General features: G+C 65.2%; 1 protein-coding gene across 1 annotated transcript; it reads left to right on the top strand.

Annotated features, from left to right (window-relative positions):
• Positions 1-885: 885 nt before the first annotated feature.
• On the top strand, positions 886-13,925 carry SNX18 (sorting nexin 18). Its single transcript, XM_084880669.1, has 2 exons — positions 886-2,621; positions 11,393-13,925. Exons 1-2 carry the CDS (start codon positions 1,010-1,012, stop codon positions 11,644-11,646), a joined length of 1,866 nt encoding a protein of 621 aa, XP_084736795.1. The 5' UTR covers positions 886-1,009; the 3' UTR covers positions 11,647-13,925.
• The last annotated feature ends 7,562 nt before the right edge of the window (positions 13,926-21,487 follow it).

The raw sequence follows: 21,487 nt of genomic DNA, 5'->3' as shown, positions 1-21,487 counted from the left end.
CCCAATGAGAGGTGCCCTCCCAGGGATAACGTGGGGCGAAGAGATGAGAAGGAAGGGCCGGGCCAGGGCTGCAGGGAAGGGAGGAACCGCAGCTGCAGTGATGGGAGCTGGTCAGCACACAGGAAGGGCCTGCTATGGACTCGCTTCAACACGATGGAGGCAGGGGCAGGGGCAGAGGCAGGGGCAGCTGGGCGGCCCCTGACCTCAGCACCGAGCGGGGTGAGCTCGGACTCGGACCCGGACCCCCTGGTGCACCCCCTGTCTGGGATGGGCACCCAGCTTTTCCTGAGGAGGACGGGGTGTTTGCTTTCCCCAGAGCCGTCCCCGCAGCCACAGGGGCTGCAAACGCCCGCACCCGGCTCACCCACCGCGGAGACGGCCCCATGCTGCTGCCCCTGCTCCGTGGCCCTGGCCTGTGAAATGGTCACCCTGCACCCCAGGGGCAGGGACGGTGGGGGGCCCACCCAGGGCACACGGGGGAGTTGTCAGAAGGTGGGGCCAGCCCAGCCCAGCCCCGCAGTCCGGCCGCCAAGCACAGCCGGCCACACACAGCACCCGGGCTCTGCTCCTGCCCTCCGCCCCCCGGCCCGCGGGCTGCAGGGGGCGCGGACACACCGGGTATGGGGTGCACAGGCTGCGCTGAGGACTTTCTCCCACACCTTTTCGCACCTACAAGCCTCCAGACCGGCCTGCACCGCCACCTCCACCTGCCGGTTGCTGCTGCTGTGGCGGCGGCGGCTGCACGCGCCCGCCACCAGGGGGCAGCGGCGGCGCGGGCCCGGCGCTCGGCGGCTCGGCCGTCGCTTGCTCCGGCCTGGCCCCGGGCGATCGCTCGGCGCTCGGCGCCGGGCGCGCGCGGCTGGGGACGTGGGCGGCGCGGCCCCGCCCCCGGCGGCGGCGGCGGCTCAGTCGGCGGCGGCGCGCGGCGCGGACGGCGGCGGGGCGGGCGCGGCGGCGGCGTGGGCTCCTCCGCGGCCCTGGGCGGCCTCCCGCGGGCTCGGCGGGCACCATGGCGCTGCGCGCCCGCGCGCTGTACGACTTCAGGTCGGAGAACCCGGGCGAGATCTCGCTGCGCGAGCACGAGGTGCTGAGCCTGTGCAGCGAGCGGGACATCGAGGGCTGGCTGGAGGGCGTCAACAGCCGCGGCGACCGCGGCCTCTTCCCCGCCTCCTACGTGCAGGTGCTCCGCGCGCCCGAGCCGGGCCCCGGCCCCGCGCCCGACGCCGGCCCGGCCCGCTACGCCAACGTGCCGCCCGGCGGCCTGGAGCCCCTGCCCGCGCCGCCCGCCGCCTTCCAGCCCCCGAGCGCCTTCCAGGCTCCGAGCTCCTTCCAGCCTCCCAGCTCCTTCCAACCTCCCAGCGCCTTCCAGGCTCCCAGCGCCTTCCAGGCTCCGAGCACCTTCCAGCCGCCGAGCTCCTTCCAGCCGCCCAGCACCTACCAGCCGCCGGGCGCCGGCCTCCCGTACGGCGGCGGCTCCCCGGGCTCCCAGGGCAGCGACGACGACTGGGACGACGAGTGGGACGACAGCTCGACGGTGGCGGATGAGCCGGGCGCGTCCCCGGACCCGGACGGCTCCTCCGCGGGGGCCCCCGGCCGCTACCGCCTGTCCACGGCCCCGGGCCCCGCGGCCCCGCACCCGCCGCCCGGCGCGGCCAAGAGCTCGGCCACGGTGAGCCGCAACCTGAACCGCTTCTCCACCTTCGTCAAGTCGGGCGGCGAGGCGTTCGTGCTGGGCGAGGCGTCGGGCTTCGTCCGCGACGGCGACAAGCTGTGCGTGGTGCTGGGCCCGCACGGCCCCGAGTGGCAGGAGAACCCCTACCCGTTCCGCTGCTCCATCGACGACCCCACCAAGCAGACCAAGTTCAAGGGCATGAAGAGCTACATCGCCTACCGCCTGGTGCCCACGCACACGCGCGCGCCCGTGTACCGGCGCTACAAGCACTTCGACTGGCTGTACGCGCGCCTGGCGCAGAAGTTCCCGGTCATCTCCGTGCCGCACCTGCCCGAGAAGCAGGCCACCGGCCGCTTCGACGAGGACTTCATCGCCAAGCGCCGGCGCGGCCTGCTCTGGTGGATGGACCACATGGCCAGCCACCCGGTGCTGGCGCGCTGCGACGCCTTCCAGCACTTCCTCACCTGCCCGAGCGGCGGCGACGGCGAGCGCGCCTGGAAGCAGGGCAAGCGGCGCGCCGAGCGCGACGAGATGGTGGGCGCCAGCTTCTTCCTGACGCTCAGCACGCCGCCCGCCGCCGCGCTGGACCTGCAGGAGGTGGAGAGCCGCGTGGACGGCTTCCGCAGCTTCACGCGCCGCATGGACGACAGCGCGCTGCAGCTGGCGCACACGGCCACCGAGTTCGCGCGCAAGCAGGCCACGGGCTTCCGCAAGGAGTACCAGAAGGTGGGCCAGGCGCTGCGCGGCCTCGGCCAGGCCTTCGAGCTGGACCAGCAGGCCTTCTCCGCCGGCCTCAACCAGGCCATCGCCCTCACCGGCGACGCCTACGACGCCATCGGCGAGCTGTTCGCCGAGCAGCCCCGCCAGGACCTGGACCCCGTCATGGACCTGCTGGCGCTGTACCAGGGCCACCTGGCCAACTTCCCCGACATCATCCACGTGCAGAAAGGTGAGGCCCGGGGCGGGCGGGGCGGGGGCGGCGGGGAGGGGCGTGGTACCCGGACTGACGGGCTGCTCTGGCCCAGGGACTGGGGGCGGTGTCTATGGCATCGCCGGGGAATTTGGATGTTGGACCGGGCCCTTCTGGGGTCCGTGTCCTTCTGGGGTCCGTGTCCTTCTGGGGTCCGTGTCCAGGGCCCAGCGGGCGGGGACCCACACCAGCAGGGGCCTCTGTGAGCACTGGGGTCCCGTAGGGCCGGGGCCAGGAAGCGTGGACCCCAGGGGGAGGCTTACCTGCAAACACCGGAGAGTCTGCCCTCACTCCCCGCCCTCTGCTCCGGGAGGAACCGGGTCTGTCCTCCGAGGGAGGGCGGGGAGCGGAAGCACTCAGCTTCCTGCAGGCCTCCCTGCGGCCCGGAGACTCTGAGGAAGTTTGAGGAATCTGTTCAGGCCAGTGATGGTGGTGGGAGTCCGTGAGCCCGGAGCCCGGAGCGGCATTGAGGAAGGGATGTGGAAGCTGAGCGTCGGTCTGAGGGCCTTGTCCCGGCCTCAGTGAGAACCAGGAGCTGCCAGCTCCGAGGGCCTTACCGGGCAGAGCTCCCTGACACTCGGTGCAGCTAAACGGGCCCTTTGTTCCTTCCCAGCGTCAATGAGAGCAGTGTGGCCTGTGACGGCCCTCCCTGTGCCTTCCCGGCAGGGCCTGGGTGCGGGCTGGGGCAGGGGTCTCCCTCCCGTGAGGGTGGGGAGGGGAGGAGGCGTCAGGCCTCCTGGGCCACCGGCTGGCCTTCCGTGGTGAGGGGTCGCTGCCTCCCAGGCCGAGCCCAGTGAGGACCCCGCTGGCCTCTGACAGGGCCTCAGGGGCATTGAACCGAAAGCTGCCTCTGGAGCCTCTTTCTCTCCGAGAGCCACACAAACCTGCCTGTCCCTCCTGCCATGTCCGCCTCAGACCCTGCTCCTCCCCCTCCAGTCCATGCCTGTGGGGACAGCACACCCGCAGTGGGGGTGAGGGCAGCCGTCAGACTGAGGAGCCCAGCGCTGCGGCCTGCGCGCTCTGTGCACAAACTGGTGTGAATCCCTGAGCCGCCGGCACTGGTGGGCTCACTCTTTGGCCTTGAATGCAGGACCAGACATTTAAATTCCATTTGTGTCACACCCTGGGCCCGGGCTGGCTGCCTCTCTGTTGTTTATGTAACTTATGCAAATGTGGGTGAGTAGGTGGAGGGTGGAGCCAAGCGCACACACCTGTGGCCTAGACCCAGGTGACTGGTCCTGCCCGCCCTGGTCTCGCTGTCACTCCGCCACACTCCGCCCAGCGCCTGCTCCGAAATGACTTATGAGAACGGCCGTGTGCAGGGTTTGTTCAGAGATGCTTGGCGTTTACAGCAGTGCTTGGTGGAGTCCATTAACAATGTGGCTGGTTTATTTTTGTAATCCTAAAGCTAAAACTCTCCTATGACTTGGGATTGGAGAAACTCCCTTTATTAACCCAGGCCGTTTTATGTCGCTTAGAATAACCCAGCACCTGGGAGGAGCACCCGTCTGTGGTCAGTGTCTGTGCCGTGGCCTCGGTGTGCGGTGCTCAGGGCCTGTGTCCCTGGATGACGTGTGTTTACAATGTCTGTCATTTAAGGCGCACTGGGTCACAGGCCGTGGTTATCGGGGAGGCTGTGTGCCGGCGACAGTGTCACACCGGGCGACGCCCTGCGAATGTGCCCCGGCATCGCAGCTCCCCCACCCCACCCCCAGCACCTCCTTAACTGCACAGTGGCCGCTGGAATGAACCTGGGATCCTGTTTACAGGTTGTTTTTCCTCCAAGGTCTCCAAGCTCAGTCCAAGGAGAACAAGAACAGCAAGAAGATAAAACCCTTTAAGCAATTTGAACAACGTTTGTTGTGTTTATACTTCAGCTCGGGGAGAATGTTAGAAACCCAGAAGGATTGTTCCATCTCTCACGCTCCTGTTGCTTGCGTTTCAGCAGCAGGAAACCGGTTCCCTCCTGCATCGCGGGTCTGACAGGAAGTGACTGGGAAGAGCTGTTCAGGGGCCCGTGCAGTAGAGGGGTTCGTGAGGTTCCCCTCAGCTCCGGGGCGCAGGGCGGGGACATTGGCACTCCGGCTGGTCTCTCGCCCAGGAGCCGGCCTTTCTCTGTGTGAGCGGTGCCCTCCGTGCTGGCGCTGAGCCGCGTGGCCATCTCCGTGGAGGAGAGCGGAGCACTCAGCCTCCCGCCTGCTCCGTGCTGAGTGCCTCCAGCCGGCGGCCACCACCGGGCCCGCAGGGGTGTGGCGGGCCTTCCCTCCGCCGAAGGCCGAGGCCTCCCTCGCTGGACTGCCATCCCCTCGACCTTCTCCGGCAGCCAGTGGTCTCCCCGCAGCCTCCCGTCCCCTCCCGCCCACGTGGGCGAAGGAGGAATTACAGGGACGCAGGCCGCTGGCCCCTCAGCCCGTGGGGACCCCAGTGCTCAGCAGCCGCCTCGGGGCGGGCGTCTGGGTGAGCGGGGACCTACGGTTGCTGTGTGGCTGGCGGTCCTGGCGGTGTTAGTGCTGAAGCCGGCGTTTAAACGAAGCCGTTTCACTGTGCGTGCTTTCTGCAGCATTGAAGAACGTCATTGGTTCCTTTAGCCGAAAGAGAATTCTAGAATGGTGACTTTTTCCTCAGCTAATGGAGTCCGGGACACACAGGCCTGCTGTGGTCAGTGGGGCTGAGGGAAGGGAGAAGGCGGCTTCTCTGGTCTGCAGTGCAGCGGTGGGAATTCAGAACCTGTGGGATTTCATTCATGTTTGGCTTTGTCTGAAGAGGAGTCTACCCAGCTGGCCTGGCTCAGTGGCTGAGCACAGACCCATGAACCAGGAGGTCACAGGTCACGGTTCGGTCCCGGTCAGAGCCTGTGCCCAGGTTGTGGGCTTGATCCCCAGTGTGGGGCCTGCAGGAGGCAGCCCACCCATGATTCTCTCTCATCACTGATGTTTCTATCTCTATCTCTTCCCCTCTCTAAAATCAATACAAACACTTTAAAAAAGGTGAGGAATCCTGTTAATTCTCTGCTCACTGACTTCTGCGAGGCAGACCTCACAGCTGGTGCCCGTAGTCTCCGTTTTCTCCTCATCCTCCCTGCCCACAGTGCTGCGATGTTGGTGAGTGTGAGGAACAACAGAGGATCTGTCTGTCTGTTTTAGCTCATTTCCCCGTTTCCAAAGATCTGACTAACCTCCAGTTCATGATAAAGCCCCGTGCGCGGCGGGAGTCACGCTTGGAGCTGTGGGCTCACCTGCGGGGAGCGTAGGAGGGCAGGATGCGAACATTGGAGAGGAGAGCGCGGTCTTATCTCTGCTGGGGATGTGGATGAGAGCTGGAGGCCCTCGGGGAGATTCCTTCTCCGGGGTGCAGGCACGTCCAGGCGGCTGAGGGGCTGAGGGTGACGCAGGAGGAAGTGGACGCGTCCACACAGGTGTCGCGTTCTGTGCTCTGGAATGACACAGTTAGCGGCTGGTTCTCAACCTCTGAAGCCCCAGAGGAGCCTTCTGTCCCACCAGAACCGCCAGGGGCAGGAGTGGTGCTCTCCTGGCCTGGCACCCGCCCTCCGGGCAGTTTCCCATTGTGTGCCCGCCCGCCCCCGGGTGCAGGGAGGCCTGGTCCCTCCCACGGGGATTGGAGATAGCCGGTCCCTCCCACGGGGATTGACTGTAGCCGGCTCCCTCCGGGGGGTGAGGCCGGCTGCCTGGGCCCTCCGGTCTGCGTCCAGTCTCCTGGGCTACAGCCAGCCCTGGGGGTGGGCCAGGGAGGCCGGGAGAAGGTCTAAGCCTCAGTCTGAGGGTCTGGGTAGAAGCTGAGTCACTCATCTGTCGCTTCGCGCCCCCCCCCCCCCCTCGCCTTCGGCCCAGGCGGCTCCCCAGTGAAGGAGGTCAGGCACACGCATGTCTGCTCCTGGGTCGCTGGGTGGCCTCCTGGGAAGAGTTGTATATGTTACTCCGCAGGTGGGAAGACAGAGGGGGTGGGGGCGCAAATAGTCATTAGGCTGTGCGTAGGCCTCGGAGAGAGCCTGGTTATTCAGCACACGTCTCAGTGCCAGGCTGGGCCCGCCCTGTGGGTCAGGGGCGGGCATTGCACGTGGACGGGAGGTTGCTGGTTTGACTCCCGGCCGGGCACATGCCCAGTGGGGTGTGTGCAGAGGCAGCCCATTGATGTGTGGCTCTCATTTGGTGTTTCTCCCTCTCCCTTCTCCTCTCTAAAAACCAGTGAAAAGTATTTAGAAACAAGATGCTCGGGGTATCAGGGGCGGAAGCAGAGCGCTGCCTGGTGGAGGTGCCTGCTGGCGGGGGGGGGACAGACCTGGTGGCCTGTGCTGCTGGCGGGTGGGGAAACGCGGACACAGACGCAGTGCTGGTGCTCGTGTGCGCCGGCGTGTGGGGTGCGGGGACAGGGCCCAGCAGCAGGACGTGAGCCGGGGGCAGGGTGACGTTTTAAAGGGGGCTCCGGTCGGCCTCCTTGGCAGCTGGAATCTAAGCAGAGGCCTGAGGAGGCCGGGGAGTTTGCCGCCCAGCGGTCTCGGGAGCCAGGACGCGGGGCGGGGAGGCGTGGGGGCACCGGGGGCCGGGCAGGCTGAGAGGGTGAAGAGGCAGGTGGCCCAGCGAGAGGATTTGGGGGAAGGGCCTGGAGGCCTGACTGCGGGGCTGTGGGTTGTAGTCAGCCGGTGGGATGGGGCTGGAGCAGGGTTTGAGCCCGGCCTGATGGGCAGCTGGTCCTGACTCAGGCTTCCTGCGGCTGCTGCGTGAGGACCGGGCGGGGAGGGGCAGAGCCACAGGCAGGAGCAGGGAGCCGGCAGGAAGCTGCCCGCTGATCAGAGAGCCCCGGAGGCTGGACCAGGGATGGGGCGGCAGCGGAGAGGGGAGAGGCCGTCGGGGTGTGTAGAGGTGGAGTGGACAGGCTTCCCTGAGCGGCCCGGTGGGCGGGGAGAGGGGGGCAAGAGGGGGCGGTCTGCCCGCAGGGAGGTGGAGCTTCCTCGGCTGCTGTGAGGGAGGCTGGGACCCGGGGGGCTGGAAGCCGGTGAGGCTGGTGCTGCTGGGCGGACTGGCCGCTGTGCCCTCCCCTCCCCGCCCAGCACAGCCGCAGTCTGGGCTCCTCCCTCCCTGGAGCCGCGTGCCGCCCTCTCCCAGTGATCACCTGGGGTGGAGCCCGGGCGCACCTGCCTGGGGAGGTGCGGTCCTGCGGGAGTCCTGTAGGGGGGTGTGGACGGTGGAGGTGGACCTGGACGTGTGTGGTGTTGGCAGGGAGAGGCCAGGGTCCGAGGAGCAGGGGTGTTGGCTTTGGGCTGTGGGGAGCTTCGGGCTTCTGGAAAGGCCATCACGGTGACTCGGAGGACTGGGTGGCTGTAAAGGTGGGTCTCGGAAACCCTCGGGGGCTTGCTGAGCACCAGTGGCCGCACCTGCAGCTCAGCGAGAGGCGACAGCTGGAGCTTCCCCTGCAGAGGGCACGCACACGCGTGGGCATGTGCGCCTGAGACATAGGACGGGGTGACTGGGCGGGAGGAGTGTGGAGAACAGGAGGCTGTCTGGGGGTGGGGGGGTGCGTTCTGAACCCCGGTACGAACCCAGGCCAGGTGTGGCTCCTGGAGCAGCCGGGAGGCCTCGGCTCTGCGGAGTCAGTGCAGCCTGCCCCGCCCTGGGCTCTGAGAACAGCCCCCAGGTGGTGCGGTCAGCTGCGGGGGAGGGAGGGAGGGAGCCTCACCGGTCAGACGGGGAGTGGCCGGGCAGCCCTGCCTGAGGGGCACGTCCGGTGGCCGAGTAGAGGGTGGCCGGGAGGGGTGAGGCCAGACGTGATGGGGCGTCCGGGTGGGAGGGGGAGACGGGCTGTGTGCCTCCAGGAGGGGGAGGGGGCTAAAGGGCTGCAGACCGGGCTGTGGAGCCGCCAGCGGAGGGGCTGTCTGTTCACAGCACTTGAGCTAAGGATGGTTTTTACTTAAATGTTTTTCTTTTGATTTCAGTGAGTGAGGAAGGGAGGGAGGGGGAGGGGGGGTTTGGAGGTGAATCCCCTCCTTTCCCCCTGGCAGGCAGGAGGTGACCACAGAGCGCTGCCTGAGTCCCTCAGGTGGGCGGGCAGCTGGCCCGGCTCCCGGGAGCTCCTGGGGCCAGCACAGCTCGAGGGCTGTCCAGTGACCGCCGCAGGCCGTGGAAAGGAGGTGAGCACAGACACGGGAGGCGGGGCTGAGGGCGTGGCTCTCCGGAGTCTCCAGTTCCCTCGGAGGCCCTGTGGGGGGCAGGGGAGTGAGGCGCAGTGGGAAGCCCGTTCAGAAGAGGGTAATGTCGAGAAGGTCGGAAGGTCAGGTGTGGGCCTGAGGGAGCTGAGGAGCCCCTTCCTGGACTTGGCTATGGAGACTGGCGACCTGGGGAAAAGCCACGGCTGGCTGCAGAGAGAGCCTGGGCACTGGCGTGTGGGATCGGGGCCGAGCGTGCACCTGTGACGGTGGTGCCTCGTGTCTGCCTGACACGTGTGTTCCGGTGCTCTGTCTGTCCAGCGGGTACTAGAAGGCCCGGGAACCCAGGGTCAGGTGTCCCCACGGTGAAATGCTCACGTAGGGACTGTCCCTAGCGCGTACAGGTCAGGGCGGTGGGACTGCCAGGCACGCGGCACCGAGGGCACAGGAAGGTCACAGCCAGCCGTGCAGCCCAGCAGTCAGCGCCAGCGTCGCTCCCGGAGCAGATGGTGAGCCGGGCCTGCAGCTACAGTTCTGCTGGTAGAGACCGGCGTCCTCAGCAGAGCGCTGGACCGCCCAGCGTGTCCTTGAGAGCGTCCTTGTCCTGCGCTCCGAGAGGCGCGCTCCGTCCGCCCCGCGGCCGTCTCAGCCCGGGCCCTCCTCCACCTGCCCCAGGAGGAGCTGTGTGGTGGCTTCTCGGGGACTTGCTCCCGCTCCGCCGCCCTTGCTCTCCGGTTTCTGAGATGTTTTCTCAAAGAAAGAAAGAAAAGTAACCATTGGAGCAGAGAGGGAGAGTCCTGGGTGGGTGGGGAGAAGGGAGGGAGGGAGGGAGGGAGGGAGGAGGGAGGGACGGTGGCGGTGAGCGGGGCTCCGGTGGGGCTGATGGAGCAGAGGGGCGAAGCAGGCCACTGGGCCACATCAGCATTTCCTCTGACGTTCCCGTGGGCCAGCGAGAAGAGGTGAGAAGTGTCGGTCCTGGGCTCCCCTCAGCCTGCCTCCTGCCCGTCACACAGCGGCTTCTGCGCAAGGCCCCGGGAGACAGAAAGCCCAGAGCATCCTGCTGGCACATTCATGGTTTCAAACTTCAGTCAGTGCTTGCTTTTCTTAAAACGTCTTCTTTCAGGGAGCAGCCCTCGGGCCCTGAGCGGGGAGGGGGGACACAGGGGTCTGCAGGGGAGCCTGTCAGCTTCTTCAGCCCAGTTTTAGATGCCGGGCGGCTCGGTGCCCGGGTGGCTCAGTGTCTGGGTACCGGGCAGCTCGGAGCCAGGGTGGCCGGGCGGCTCGGTGCCCGGGTGCCCAGGCTGTGATGTCAGCGAGCTGTCATGGGTTAAGCTCTGGAGCCTTCGTTAGTGTGTCTGTTACGAGCATGCGAACGTAACCCTCTGAACGCCCAGTGCCGTGGTCAGACCCGGTGGTGGCTGCCTCCCTCTGCTCCTTCCAGCTGCACCAGGCGGCTCACCAGGTGCCTCACCGGGAAGGGGTGGGAGAGGCGGGGTCGGGCCGTGGCTGCTGTGGTGGTGGAGGGGGGAAGGGGCAGAGGCCTGTCTCTGGGCGGGAGTTGCGGTCGGTGGGACAGTGAGCCGCGGGGTTTGGTCCATGGGACATCCAGGCGATCTGTCAGGGAGGGCCTGCGGCAGCCCCGCCCCCAGCTTCCTTTCGCCCGGGAGGAGGGCGGCCGCAGCCTGGCACAAGCCTGTGGGATCGAGGGGGGAGCGGCCGGCGGGAGGGCTGGCCAGCGCTTTGGCAGGGCTTAGTGCAGGATGTGGGGCGGGACATGCCGCCCGTGTTTGTAAGGCAGAGAGCTGCACCCACCGCGCGGTGGCCCTTCTGGCTCTTTACGGGGAGCAAAGCCTCGGGGGGAAGAAAGGCCTGGGGTCTGGCTCCTCCTTTGGGATGAGGTCACCGTTCGCAGTGAGCGCTCCCGTGGAGGCCTTCCAGCGAAGCGCCCAGCTCGCTGGCCCGGCAATGACACCGAGTCTGCGGCAGCTCCTGCAGTCTGCGCCGTCCAGAGGCCGAGCTCCCCGCCCTTCCCGAGGCCGTGGCCGGGTGTGGCCCCGCCTGGCCTCTGGAGGCGGCGTGGGAGGAGCCGGTGCGCAGGGCTGACGTGGGCCTCGATTTTTTCCTGGCTCCGTCCTCAGGAGGGTGTGTTTCAGCCGGGAGCTGGGGAGCCTGTGCTGCTCTGCGGTCCCTCCCGCAGGTTGTGTTTCCCTCTGGCGGTGACGGTTACTGTGAGTGCTCTCCCGGCTCCCCGGCTCCCCGGCAACTGTGAGTGCCCTCCCGGCTCCCCAGCTCCGTGCCAGGCCCTCCTGCTTCACGTGGTGTCATGCGGTGGCCTGGCCTCGGGGGCCTGCAGGGGGCCGTGGCCCGTGGCCCGTGGCCCTTGTCCGCACACACTGGTCCTCCATGAGGCGGTTCCCTGAAACCACATTCTTGCCCTGGAACCTGTGGGCGCTTCGGAGAGAGCAATGGATCCACATGTGGGAGGGAACGGGTCTCCGATTCGCCGGCTCCTGTATCACTCTGTCGGATAGAGTCTATCCAAACCAGCGGTGGTAACCTCCGGGCCGCGGGTGCTAACGGCCTCTCCCCGCAGGCGCACTGACCAAGGTGAAGGAGAGCCGGCGCCACGTGGAGGAGGGCAAGATGGAGGCGCAGAAGGCGGACGGCATCCTGGAGCGCTGCAACACCATCTCCTACGCCACGCTGGCCGAGATCCACCACTTCCACCGGGTGCGCGTGCGCGACTTCCGGGCCCAGATGCAGCACTTCCTGCAGCAGCAGATCCTGTTCTTCCAGAAGGTGACGCAGAGGCTGGAGGAGGCGCTGCACCAGTACGACAGCGTGTAGGCGCGGGCGGGCGCTCCGGCCAGGGGGACTCTGCCCGGCACAGACCGCGCAGCAGCTGCCGCTCCGCCCGCATGGCGCCACCAGGCTGTGCGCCGCGGGCACTCCGGCCTCGGGGACTCTGCCCGGCACAGACCGCGCAGCTGCTGCCGCTCCTCCACATGGCCCCACCGGCTGTGTGCTCCGGGCCACGGGGACTCTGCCCGCGCAAAGCTGCTGCCGCTCCACATGGCCCCTCCAGGCTGTGCGCCGCGGGCACTCCGGCCACGGGGACTCTGCCCGGCACAGACCGCGCAGCTGCTGCCGCTCCGCCCGCGTGGCCCGCCGGGCTGTGTGCCGCGGGACGGGCCGTGCTGGCCGGGGCGGCCGTGGCACGGCAGTAAGGACCAGACCGCCTGTAGCTCAGTTACATATGTACCCTACACTACCACGTAACGGATGTGATTGTACCCTTCGCCTTATGCTTTCCGGAGGATGGGTCTTCAGCGCAGACGTGGCCGACCTCAGAGCCTGGCGGGGTCTTGGGGAGCCCCAGCCAGCCTGCCCCATGCCTTCCCCGCCCGCAGATGGGGTCCCCGAAATTCAGCCTGTTCTCTGTTTACAAACCCCGACGAGAGCAGCTGTGCGACTTCGTGCCTTTAGACTGGGGTTTTCATTTCCCCGCCCCTTTACAGAGCAGCCACGACTTTGATCGGAAGGCGAAAGGCCGGTGCGCAGCGGGCAGCCTGCTGGTGACGGCATGAGGCGCCGACACGTGAGCGCGCGGAGGGCCGTGCTCGGCGGGACCGGCGGTCCGTTGGGGAGGCAGCGGGCACTCTGCTCCTTCGGTGCTCAGGCGGCCTCCCTCCGCATCCCGAGGCCCGTGTGCGGGCATGCACACTGCTCACCACGGAGGCAGGGCTGGCCCGGGACAGGCAGGTTCGGAGGGGGCCGGCTCTGCTGGAGGGTTCTTTTCTTTCCTTTTAGCTGAAGGTTTTCTTTCCCCTCAGTGTGATGTTTTCTAACGGATCTACACTGTTAACCGATCGAGACTCCACTGTGACTCACTCACTCTCACTCGTTTACTTAATCGACCACTTTTCAGGGATGTCTGTGAATTCAGTGTTACACGTGATGCGAGTAGCGTTGACCTGAGGAGGGACCAGAAATAACCCTATTCCAGATGCTGAGAGCAAGGAGAATCGTTATTTTTAAGTACTGATAAGCCCCCAGGACATTTACCATTAAAGTTACCTTAAATATATTCTTTTAAAGGAAATACAAAGGCTGACGCATACCAAAAAGATTCCAAAGCAGCTTCGTTTCAAAAAGCACAAAGATTCCGGCTGGCAATGCCCATCTCCATGTTTCTCATCTTGCTGAGCTAAAACCATCCGGTTGCGTTTAGAGATGCTGAAAGGTTAGGTTCCTGCTGTTTTTAGGAAGTGAGACCTGCACTGCTCCAGAAACCGGGCGTGGGTGTGGGCTTGGGCATGGGTGTGGGTGCACAGAAGCCAGAGGCCAGTTTGAAATACCGGGGAGGCGCATTGATTAAGGAAGAGGGCAGTTATCGGAATTACCCAGCAGCAGAATTACTCTGAGAGGAATCTCCGATGGGGGGTTTTTTAAGATCAGGGTCTCCTAATTGTTATCAACACTGTATTCCTTAGGCTGTCTCCAGGGAGGCTGTGACCAAATACATTGTTCTCTAAGGAGTGACTTCCTCTCGCTGATGGAAAATACAGTTTGATAAAACCCATGTGTGCATAAATGTCAATTTTATGGCAGAAGTTTGGAGATTATAATTGTAGCATTACTTTAAGTTTGGATCTATATTGGACAAATACGCACTATGCTTTCAGATGATTCAAAAATCCGTTTTCTTTGCCTCTTTATTTTGATGGTGGTTTGATTTTCTTTTTAAATCACTACACCCGTGCTCTGGCGGCCTGGCCACGGCCTGAGGGTCTCGGTGGCTTTTCCCCAGCCCGGCGGCAGGGCTGCGGCAACGCGCACTGAAGACAGAGGCTCGGTGTGTGCCTGCGCTGCCGGCCGGAGGACTGGCGTGCTTCCTGGCGCCCGCGCCCACCGCTGGCTGTCGGAGGCTCGGTGGCTCCCAGGCTCGGACCCGGCGTCCCCTGCTCATTCCAGCCGAGTCTGCTTCTCTGACGTTCTTGGTCCTTTTGGAGCATTTCGGTGTAGAAGACACTGCGATGTGAATGCCCAAGAGAAAAGCCATCGGAATGTGTGCTGGTCAGAGGACCAGTGGAACCGCTTTTTAAAATAAACTCTCCTGCCCTTCATGCCACTGTTGGTCTTTATTTCTGTAACTCATGATTCTGAGGCGGGTTCACAACACCAGGGCATCCGAGACAGCCTGGGCTTCTGTTTAACTGCAGGCCGAGTGGTTTCTACGCGGCAGCTCTGGTGCCACAGGGCTGTTCTATGGCCACGGCCACATGTACAGCTGCAAATAACAGCTACAAACAGGGTCACAGTCACTGCCAGGGTCACAGCTACAGCCACAGGTCATATCTACAGTCACAGGTCACAGCCACAGCCACAGGTCACGGCTACAGCCAGGGTCACAGCTACAGCTACAGCAACAGGTCACAGCTATAGCCAAGGTCATGGCTATAGCCAGGGTCACAGCCACAGCCAGGGTCAGAGTCACAGCCACAGGTCAGAGCTACAGCCTGCAAGTGAGGCCCACGTAGGTTTTATTGACGGCTCAGAGCGTGGGATTGGTCAGGATGAGAAGGCAGTACTCGCTAAGTGACAGGCATGGCGGGCTGAAAGCTCCAGAGGTGGGTCCGTAACCATGACAGCAGGTTCCCAAAGGGTGTGGCCTGAGGGGTCACCCATACGCTCTGAGCGGCTGGCTGGCTGGCTGTAGTGGGTCAGAGCAGCCTCTTCGCAGACATGAATGCAAAGCCGTGACGGAGGAGTGAGACCACCTGCCTGCTGACTTCCGTCAGCCGCGCTGTGGGGTTGGGGTCCCCGTGGGCAGGAACGCCCACCCTCAGCTGCCTCTGCCACTCCCCTGCCTGGCCGCTGACCCCTGGCCCAGCCCGCTCCGGCCTCTGTGCTGCCTGCTCCCCGCTCTCCGGCCCCCCTCCCTCCGGGAACCCCGCTCCGGCCTCCGTGCTGCCTGCTCCCCCTCTCCGGGGCCCTAGGGAGCCCCCACTCGGCCCCGCAGAGCCAGCAGATGCCAGGGGCTCTGCAGCCGCTGCCAGAGGACTGAGAAGACAGTGTTCCTGCTCACGATCCACCACCAGCTCATCGCCGCCTGTGCCCGCCCAGTGGGAGACGGCACTGGAGGCCGGGAGGGCGGAGCGGGCAGACGTGGCCCTGACCTCGGCCACGCTGGCATTTCCCAGTGACACGCTCCCTGCAGAGCCGAGCTCTGCCTTCGGGGCCGGGCACAGCCATCCCTGAGCCGAAACGCTCCTGTGGACCGAGTGTTCGATTCCGGTCAAGGGCATGTACCTTGGTTGCGAGCACATCCCCAGTAGGTGTGCAGGAGGCAGCTGATCGATGTTTCTCTCTCCTTGATGTTTCTAACTCTCTATCCTTCTCCCTTCCTCTCTGTAAAAAAAATCAATAAAATATATTTAAACAAAAAAAAAACAAAAAAAAACTGGAGGGGTTTCGGGTTAGCAAGTTCCCCAGCTTGACGCTGACGCTGACTCGGAGAACCCACTGGTGTTTGGAGCCTGTGCTTCGTCATGTTTGGCCCCGCGGCCCTGCCCATGACCACACGCCCCTGGGAGCCACCGGAGGGCTGGGCACCCGCCACGTGGCCAGGACCCGTGGCACCTGCCTGAGGCCACCGTCCCTGCGCCCGGGGGCCCCCCTGAGCCAGGCACCTGCCGGGAGAGCGGACCGGCCCGGAGGGAGGAGCTGAGCTGAGCGCTCCCGCTGGCAGGGCAGGCGGTCTGAGCGGAGCCGCACGAGCCCCGCAGGACACAGACCATGGCCAGTCACTGTGACAGCCCCCGAGGAAGCTCCTGTCATGCGCAGGGCGTCTCCCGAGGAGAAATGCCGGGCAGTGGCACTGTCCTCCAGCGGAAGGTCAGGATGCGTGGCTGTGCGCATCGGCCCACAGGCACCACGGTGACGGCGCGTTGGGGTCCGGGAGCCGTGGGTGGGAGGGAGGTTTTCATCGTACACCTTCTTACGTCTTTGAATGACAATGATTGAATGTAGTTTCTATTTTAAAAATAAAGATACATTTTAAAATTGACAGGGAGACAAGCAAAAAAAAAAACTTAAAACGGAGGGCAGGGCTCAGTAGCTGAGGGTGGACATATGAGCCAAGTGGTCAGGGTTCTTCCCGCTCAGGTACTTCCCGGGTTTCAGGCTCGATCCCTAGTGTGGAGCGTGCAGGAGGCAGCCGGTCAGTGATTCTCTCTCATCATTGATGTTTCCATTTCTCTCTTCTTCCTTCCTCTCTGAAGCTAATAACTTTATATATAAACATATCTATATCTATCTGTCTATCCGTAACAATGACCTGTTGCATATAACCTAGAGGCCAGTGCATGAAATTTGTGCACAGGGGTGGGGAGGGTGTCCCTCAGCGCAGCCTCTACCCACTGTAATCTGGGACCCCTGGAGGGATGTCCGACTAAACAGGCAGCCAGACATCCCTCTCACAATCCAGGACTGCTGGCTCCCAACTGCTCACCTGTCTGCCTTCCTGATTGCCCCTAACTGCTCTGCCTGCCAGCCTGATCACCCCTAACCACTCCCCTGCCAGCCTGATTGATGCCTAACTGCTCTCCTGCCAGCTTGTTTGTTCCTAACTGTCCTCCCCTGCAGGCCTGGTCATCCCTAACTTTTCTCCCCTGCAGGCCTGATCCCTCCCAGCTGCCCTCCTCTGCTGGCCATCTTGTGGTGGCCATCTTGTGTGTTGGAGTGATGATACTTTGCATATTACTCTTTTATTAGATAGGTCCCTCCCTCCCTCCCTCGCTTCTCCTCATGGACCACAGCATGGTTTTCGTTCTTTAGGGCCTTGGCCTTAAAAGACCCAGAGGGACCCCTGGGGCGGTCCTGCTTCCCGGCCGAGACCCCGGGCAGACCCCTCCTCTCCTGCGGGAGGTTATGGCTCTTCGGGAGACGGGGAACGGCTGCGTGTGCACAAGGCTGTGAGCACTGGCAGCTCACTGGCCTCGTGGGCCACGCACACCACATCGGACCTGGTGCCAGCTGACTGGGCCGGCCCCCGCTCTACTCCGCCGGCCGAACCCCACTCCTCTGGGCCCGGGTCCGGCGTGTCCCCCGTGCTCCCGGCCCGCGTCCCTGGGCCCTGGCACTCCTTGCACTTGGCGCAGTTCTCGCTTCTCCTCCAGCCAGCCGGCTTCTTTCCGGTGTTTTCCAGGGTTCGGGCAGCGCTGGCATATTTATAGGCTGCCGGTCGGGGCGAGGTAAGTGGTGACTCAGACGTCCCGCCGGCCCACGTGGTGTTTGCCCTGCAGATAGCAGCAGGACGGCGGTGACCGACTGTCTTCCTCTCCTGGTTTCAACCGATCGGCAAGCCCGGCCCAAAGCGGCCGCGGTGCTGCCGGTTCTCCCGGAGAGAGCCTGGCGTCGCACCGTGGCGCCCACAGGGCGGCAGCGCTCCCGGCGGGCCTCGGGGGCACCGAGCCTCAGGCGGAGCGGCGGAGCATCTGGTCACCGCGGCTTCCGCTCGTCGCTGCAGCGAAGTGTCCCGCACTCCGCGGCTGAGACAGCAGATTTCTCGCCTTCAGTTCCGGGAGGGGGAGCCCAGGACGGAGGTCACTGAGGCACCTCTGGGGACGCCAGGCTGCCCCTCATTAGCTCCCGGCCGGGCACAGGCCCGGTGTGGGCTCGGCCCCCGGGAGGCGGTGGGAGTCCTTCCGCTGCCCCCCGGCTCCCAAGGGCCCTCCCTGCTCCAGGCGGCCGGGGCCGTGGCATCGCCCCGCCCCGCCCCGCACCAGCACCACGGGACTGGTGCCCGGAAACCACTGGCAGCCACAACGGCTCAGGGCACAGCCGGCGGCCGTGGCATCGCCCCGCACCAGCACCGGCACCAGCACCGGCACCACGGGACTCTCCTGTCCTCCCCGTCCACCTCCACCGGCCTCGGGGGACCGTGGGCCGGCCTGGTAGAATCTGGGGCATCTTCCGTGGAGGTCAGCTGAGCAGCGGCCTCCGTTCCGCCTGCAGCCTCCATTGCCCGGCCGTGCTGCCGGTAACTGCGCACCGACACCGTCTCTTACCCACTGTCCTTCCTGGTGACGGGCACTGGCCTCCGCAGCCGAGCTTATCTCATTAATGATTAGGGTTTTCACTCCCTCCCTCCCTCCCTTCCTCCCTTCCTTCCTCTCTCCCTCCGTCCTTCTCTCCCTTCCTCCCTCCCTTCTTGATTCCTCTTTTCCTCCCTCCCTCTCTCCCTTCCTCCCTCCCTCCCTTCCTCCCTCTCTCCCTGCCTCCCTCCCTCCCTCTCTTCCTTCCTCTCTTCCTCCCTCCCTCTCTTCCTTCCTCCCTCCCTTTTTGATTCCTCCCTGCCTCCCTCCTCCTCTTTCTTTCAGCATCGCTGGGTGGCACAGAGCGCATGCCCCACCCCCGCACGCTCTCCCCAGAGGCTGGGCGGCCTGTGAGGACAGAGGATCTGCCCGCCCTTCCTCGGGCAGCCCGGTGACCTCACCTGCAGAGTCATTTCCTGCCGGGGCCTTATCTCCACGCCGGCTCCGAGGGTGCAGGGTGCCGGGACTTCCCCAGCTGAGACGGGATTCGGGGTGACACCGCACGCCTGCTCCGGGCTTGTGCGGAGGCCAGGGCGGCCCGTCCGGCCGGCTTGTCTGCCGTGCACGGTGCCGGGCACGTCCGCGAGCGCGGCGCGGGGCTGGCGGCCACGGGCAGGCGCTGTTCCCGCCGCGGGCCTGCGGGTTTGGGAGGAGTGAGCGGCCTCGTCCTGGCGGGGCGGTGTGACCCGGGCTGAGGACCGCTGTCCAACTGGTGAAGTCTCCCAGGCGGCTCCTGTTGTTTCTTTAATAACTGTTTTTACTGATCTCAGAGAGGAGGGGAGAGAGAGAGAGAGAGAAGCATCCATGATGAGAGAGAATCATGGATCAGCCGCCTCCTGCACGCCCCCCACTGGGGATGGAGCCCACAGCCCGCCTGTGCCCTGACCTCCTGGCTCCTGGGCCGACGCTCCCCCCTCAGCCGCGCAGGCCCACGTGGCTCCTTGGGGATGTGGTGCCGAGAGGCCGAGGAGGGAGCGGGACTCACCGGCACTTTGGCCAGAGAACCCGGAGCTGCCTGCCCAGAGGGAGGCCGGGTCCACCCCTGCTGTCCTGTCCTCCCGCCCGGACGAGGGGCCCCTGGGGGTGGGGACGGGCGCTGGACCTGCTCCTCAGACTCCTGCCTCCCCGGAGCCGCCGAGCGGCTGTGCCCTGAGCCGCTGTGGCTGCCAGGGGCTTGGGAGTGGTTTCCAGGCAGAGGCCTCCGCCGCCTCCCACGAGCCCTCTACTGTCTGTGAACACGGCCCCGGTTCCAGGAACCTTTATCCACGTCCAGCAGGTCTTTCTCCCCGGCCCCTCAGGAGCACGGGCTCCTTGGAGGATCAGAAAGCACCGCGAGGTCTAAAGAGGAGCTGGCCCCCACGGCTCTGGGGCTGAGCGTCGGCCTACGAGCAGGTCAGGGTTCGATTCCCGCTCAGGGCACACTGGTTGTGGGCCCGGTCCCTGGTGTGGGGCGTGCAGGAGGCAGCCGATCCATGATTCTCTCTCATCGTGGATGTTTTTCTCCCTCTCCCTCTCTGAAAGCAATGAAAAAGTAAAAACAAACAAAAAGGAAAATGAGAGAACCCATGCCAGGATCTGCGAGGCTGAGCTGCTTCTGGAACACGTATCAGAGCCCACACCCACCCACCCACCCACCCACCCACCCACTGTTCTAAGCCCAGGAGAAGCCGAGGGCACCAGCTCTGGGTGCGGGCCAGGCAGCCCAGGGACACAGGCAGAACCGGGCGTGGCCTTCGGTGGCCGGGCAGCACGTGGACGGAGGACACCATGGGGCCTGGAGCACAAGCCACCAGCCGGTCTGTGGGTTGGTCGGTCGGACGGTTGCAAGGCCAGTGTGGGCGGGGCCGGGCAGCACTAGGAGTGGCTCCTCAGGGGCACCTCTGAGCTGGGACAGGGAGAAGGGATGGCAGAGACCCCAGCAGGCTTTGGGACGGAGTGGGGACCCCTGAGAGCGGGGGCGTGGCCTCCCTGCAGGCCGTGAGAAAGGGGGGCCAGCTCGGCCCGGCCAGGAGGAAGGGGGTCACACGGCGTTCCCGGCTTCTTCCGTCCGGTTCCGGCTGTGGGTCAGGAATGAGGAAGTGGCCGAGGCCACACGTGGTCCGGCTCTGCCTGGACGTGGAGCCACAGGGAGTCGGCCAGGGCAAGGCCCCCCTGTGTGGGGAGAAAGGCACACGCCGGCAGGCTGGGCGGCGGCCGCTCTGCGGTGCCCGCGTGCTCCCTGCGGGCTGCCAGGACGGCTCTGGGCGGGGAGAGGGCTGCTGGCTGCGGAAGGTTCCGGGCCCCTCCAGGAGCTGCTGCGGGTGTGGAGCCGTGACTGCACCTGGCCGCCCAGGCCCGGGCTCACGTCTGACGGCTCCGCTGCTGGGACTGTGTCAGCTGCCTGTGACGGCTCAGCCTCCAGCCCCAGCCCGGGCCAGGCTGTGGCGGGCAGGAGGGGGGGCCTGCGCTGTGTCCACCGGATTCCTCCCTGCCCGGGCCCTGCAGCCGCGGCCGGGCCGTCCCAGCCGCCTGCCTCCCTCCCCTGCAGCCGCTCGGGCCCTGGGGAGCCCCCGCCCTCCCGCTGCCTGGAGGCAGGGCCACGGGGGCGGGGGAGGGGGGCTGAGAGCTGTGGACCTGGGCTCAGGCCCAGGATGCACCAGGGAAGCAGAGGGAGAGGCCGGCCGGAGGGAGAGCACAGGACCAGAGCGGGTGCCCTGCCGGACGCTCCCTGCTGTCCGCGAGGCCGCTGCTCTCCCTGCTCTGCTCCGTGCCACGTCCCTGCACCCTCGGGCTCTCGTCCTCACTCCCGCTTCAGAGGTTTCCCTCTCTCCCCCTGAGCGGTGAGCCCTCCTGGTCACGAAGGTCCCTCCGAGGGCGAGGCGGCAGCTGGGGGGGTGGGGAGGGCTGGCACCAGTGAGCTACGTGGTCCTTTCGAAGAGCCAGCCATTGTGTTTTGTTTCTGTTTGTTTTTTTTTTTTAAATATATTTTTACTGATTTCAGAGCGGAAGGGAGAGGGAGAGAGAGGGAGAGAAACATCAGTGATGGAGAGGATCACTGATTGGCCGCCTCCTGCACGCCCACACGCGGGTGACCCGGGCATTGCCCGCCTGGGAACTGAGCCGTGCCCTGGTTCCCGGGTCGGCCTCAGCACCCACCACCCAGGCTGGGCCCCGTGAGCTAAGCGGGAGACGATTTGTTGCCGAAGTCGCCCCCTTGGTGTCACTCGTGGGACTCCCGGAGCCTCTGGCTGTGGTGTGAGGCCCACCGCCTTGTTCCTCTCTGGCATCGGACATGCGCCTCTACCCCTCTGAGCACGGGCCCTGAGCATGACCCGAGTCGCCATGGCTGGGTGTCCGGCCCAGCGAGCGTCAGGCTGGTCCAGAGCGTCCTTGGATCCTGGCGTGGCCAGCTCTCTCACCGGCCGCAGGATCCACACCCTCTCCCCGGCCGAGGACTGGAGCTGTGTCCCCGACTCCTGACTCAGTCCCGAGGGACAGAGAGGCACTCCTTGTGAGAACTGGTCCTCGTCACACAGCGAGGAGAGACGCAGGCAGGTCCCTCTCATGGGACCAGTTTTCCAAAATAGCCGCTAAGCCGATTCCTGTCCCTG

Source organism: Pipistrellus hanaki (assembly GCF_964339955.1).
Source record: "Pipistrellus hanaki genome assembly, chromosome: 4".
NCBI lineage: Eukaryota > Metazoa > Chordata > Mammalia > Chiroptera > Vespertilionidae > Pipistrellus > Pipistrellus hanaki.
This window is presented reverse-complemented; position numbering and strand designations above follow the sequence as displayed.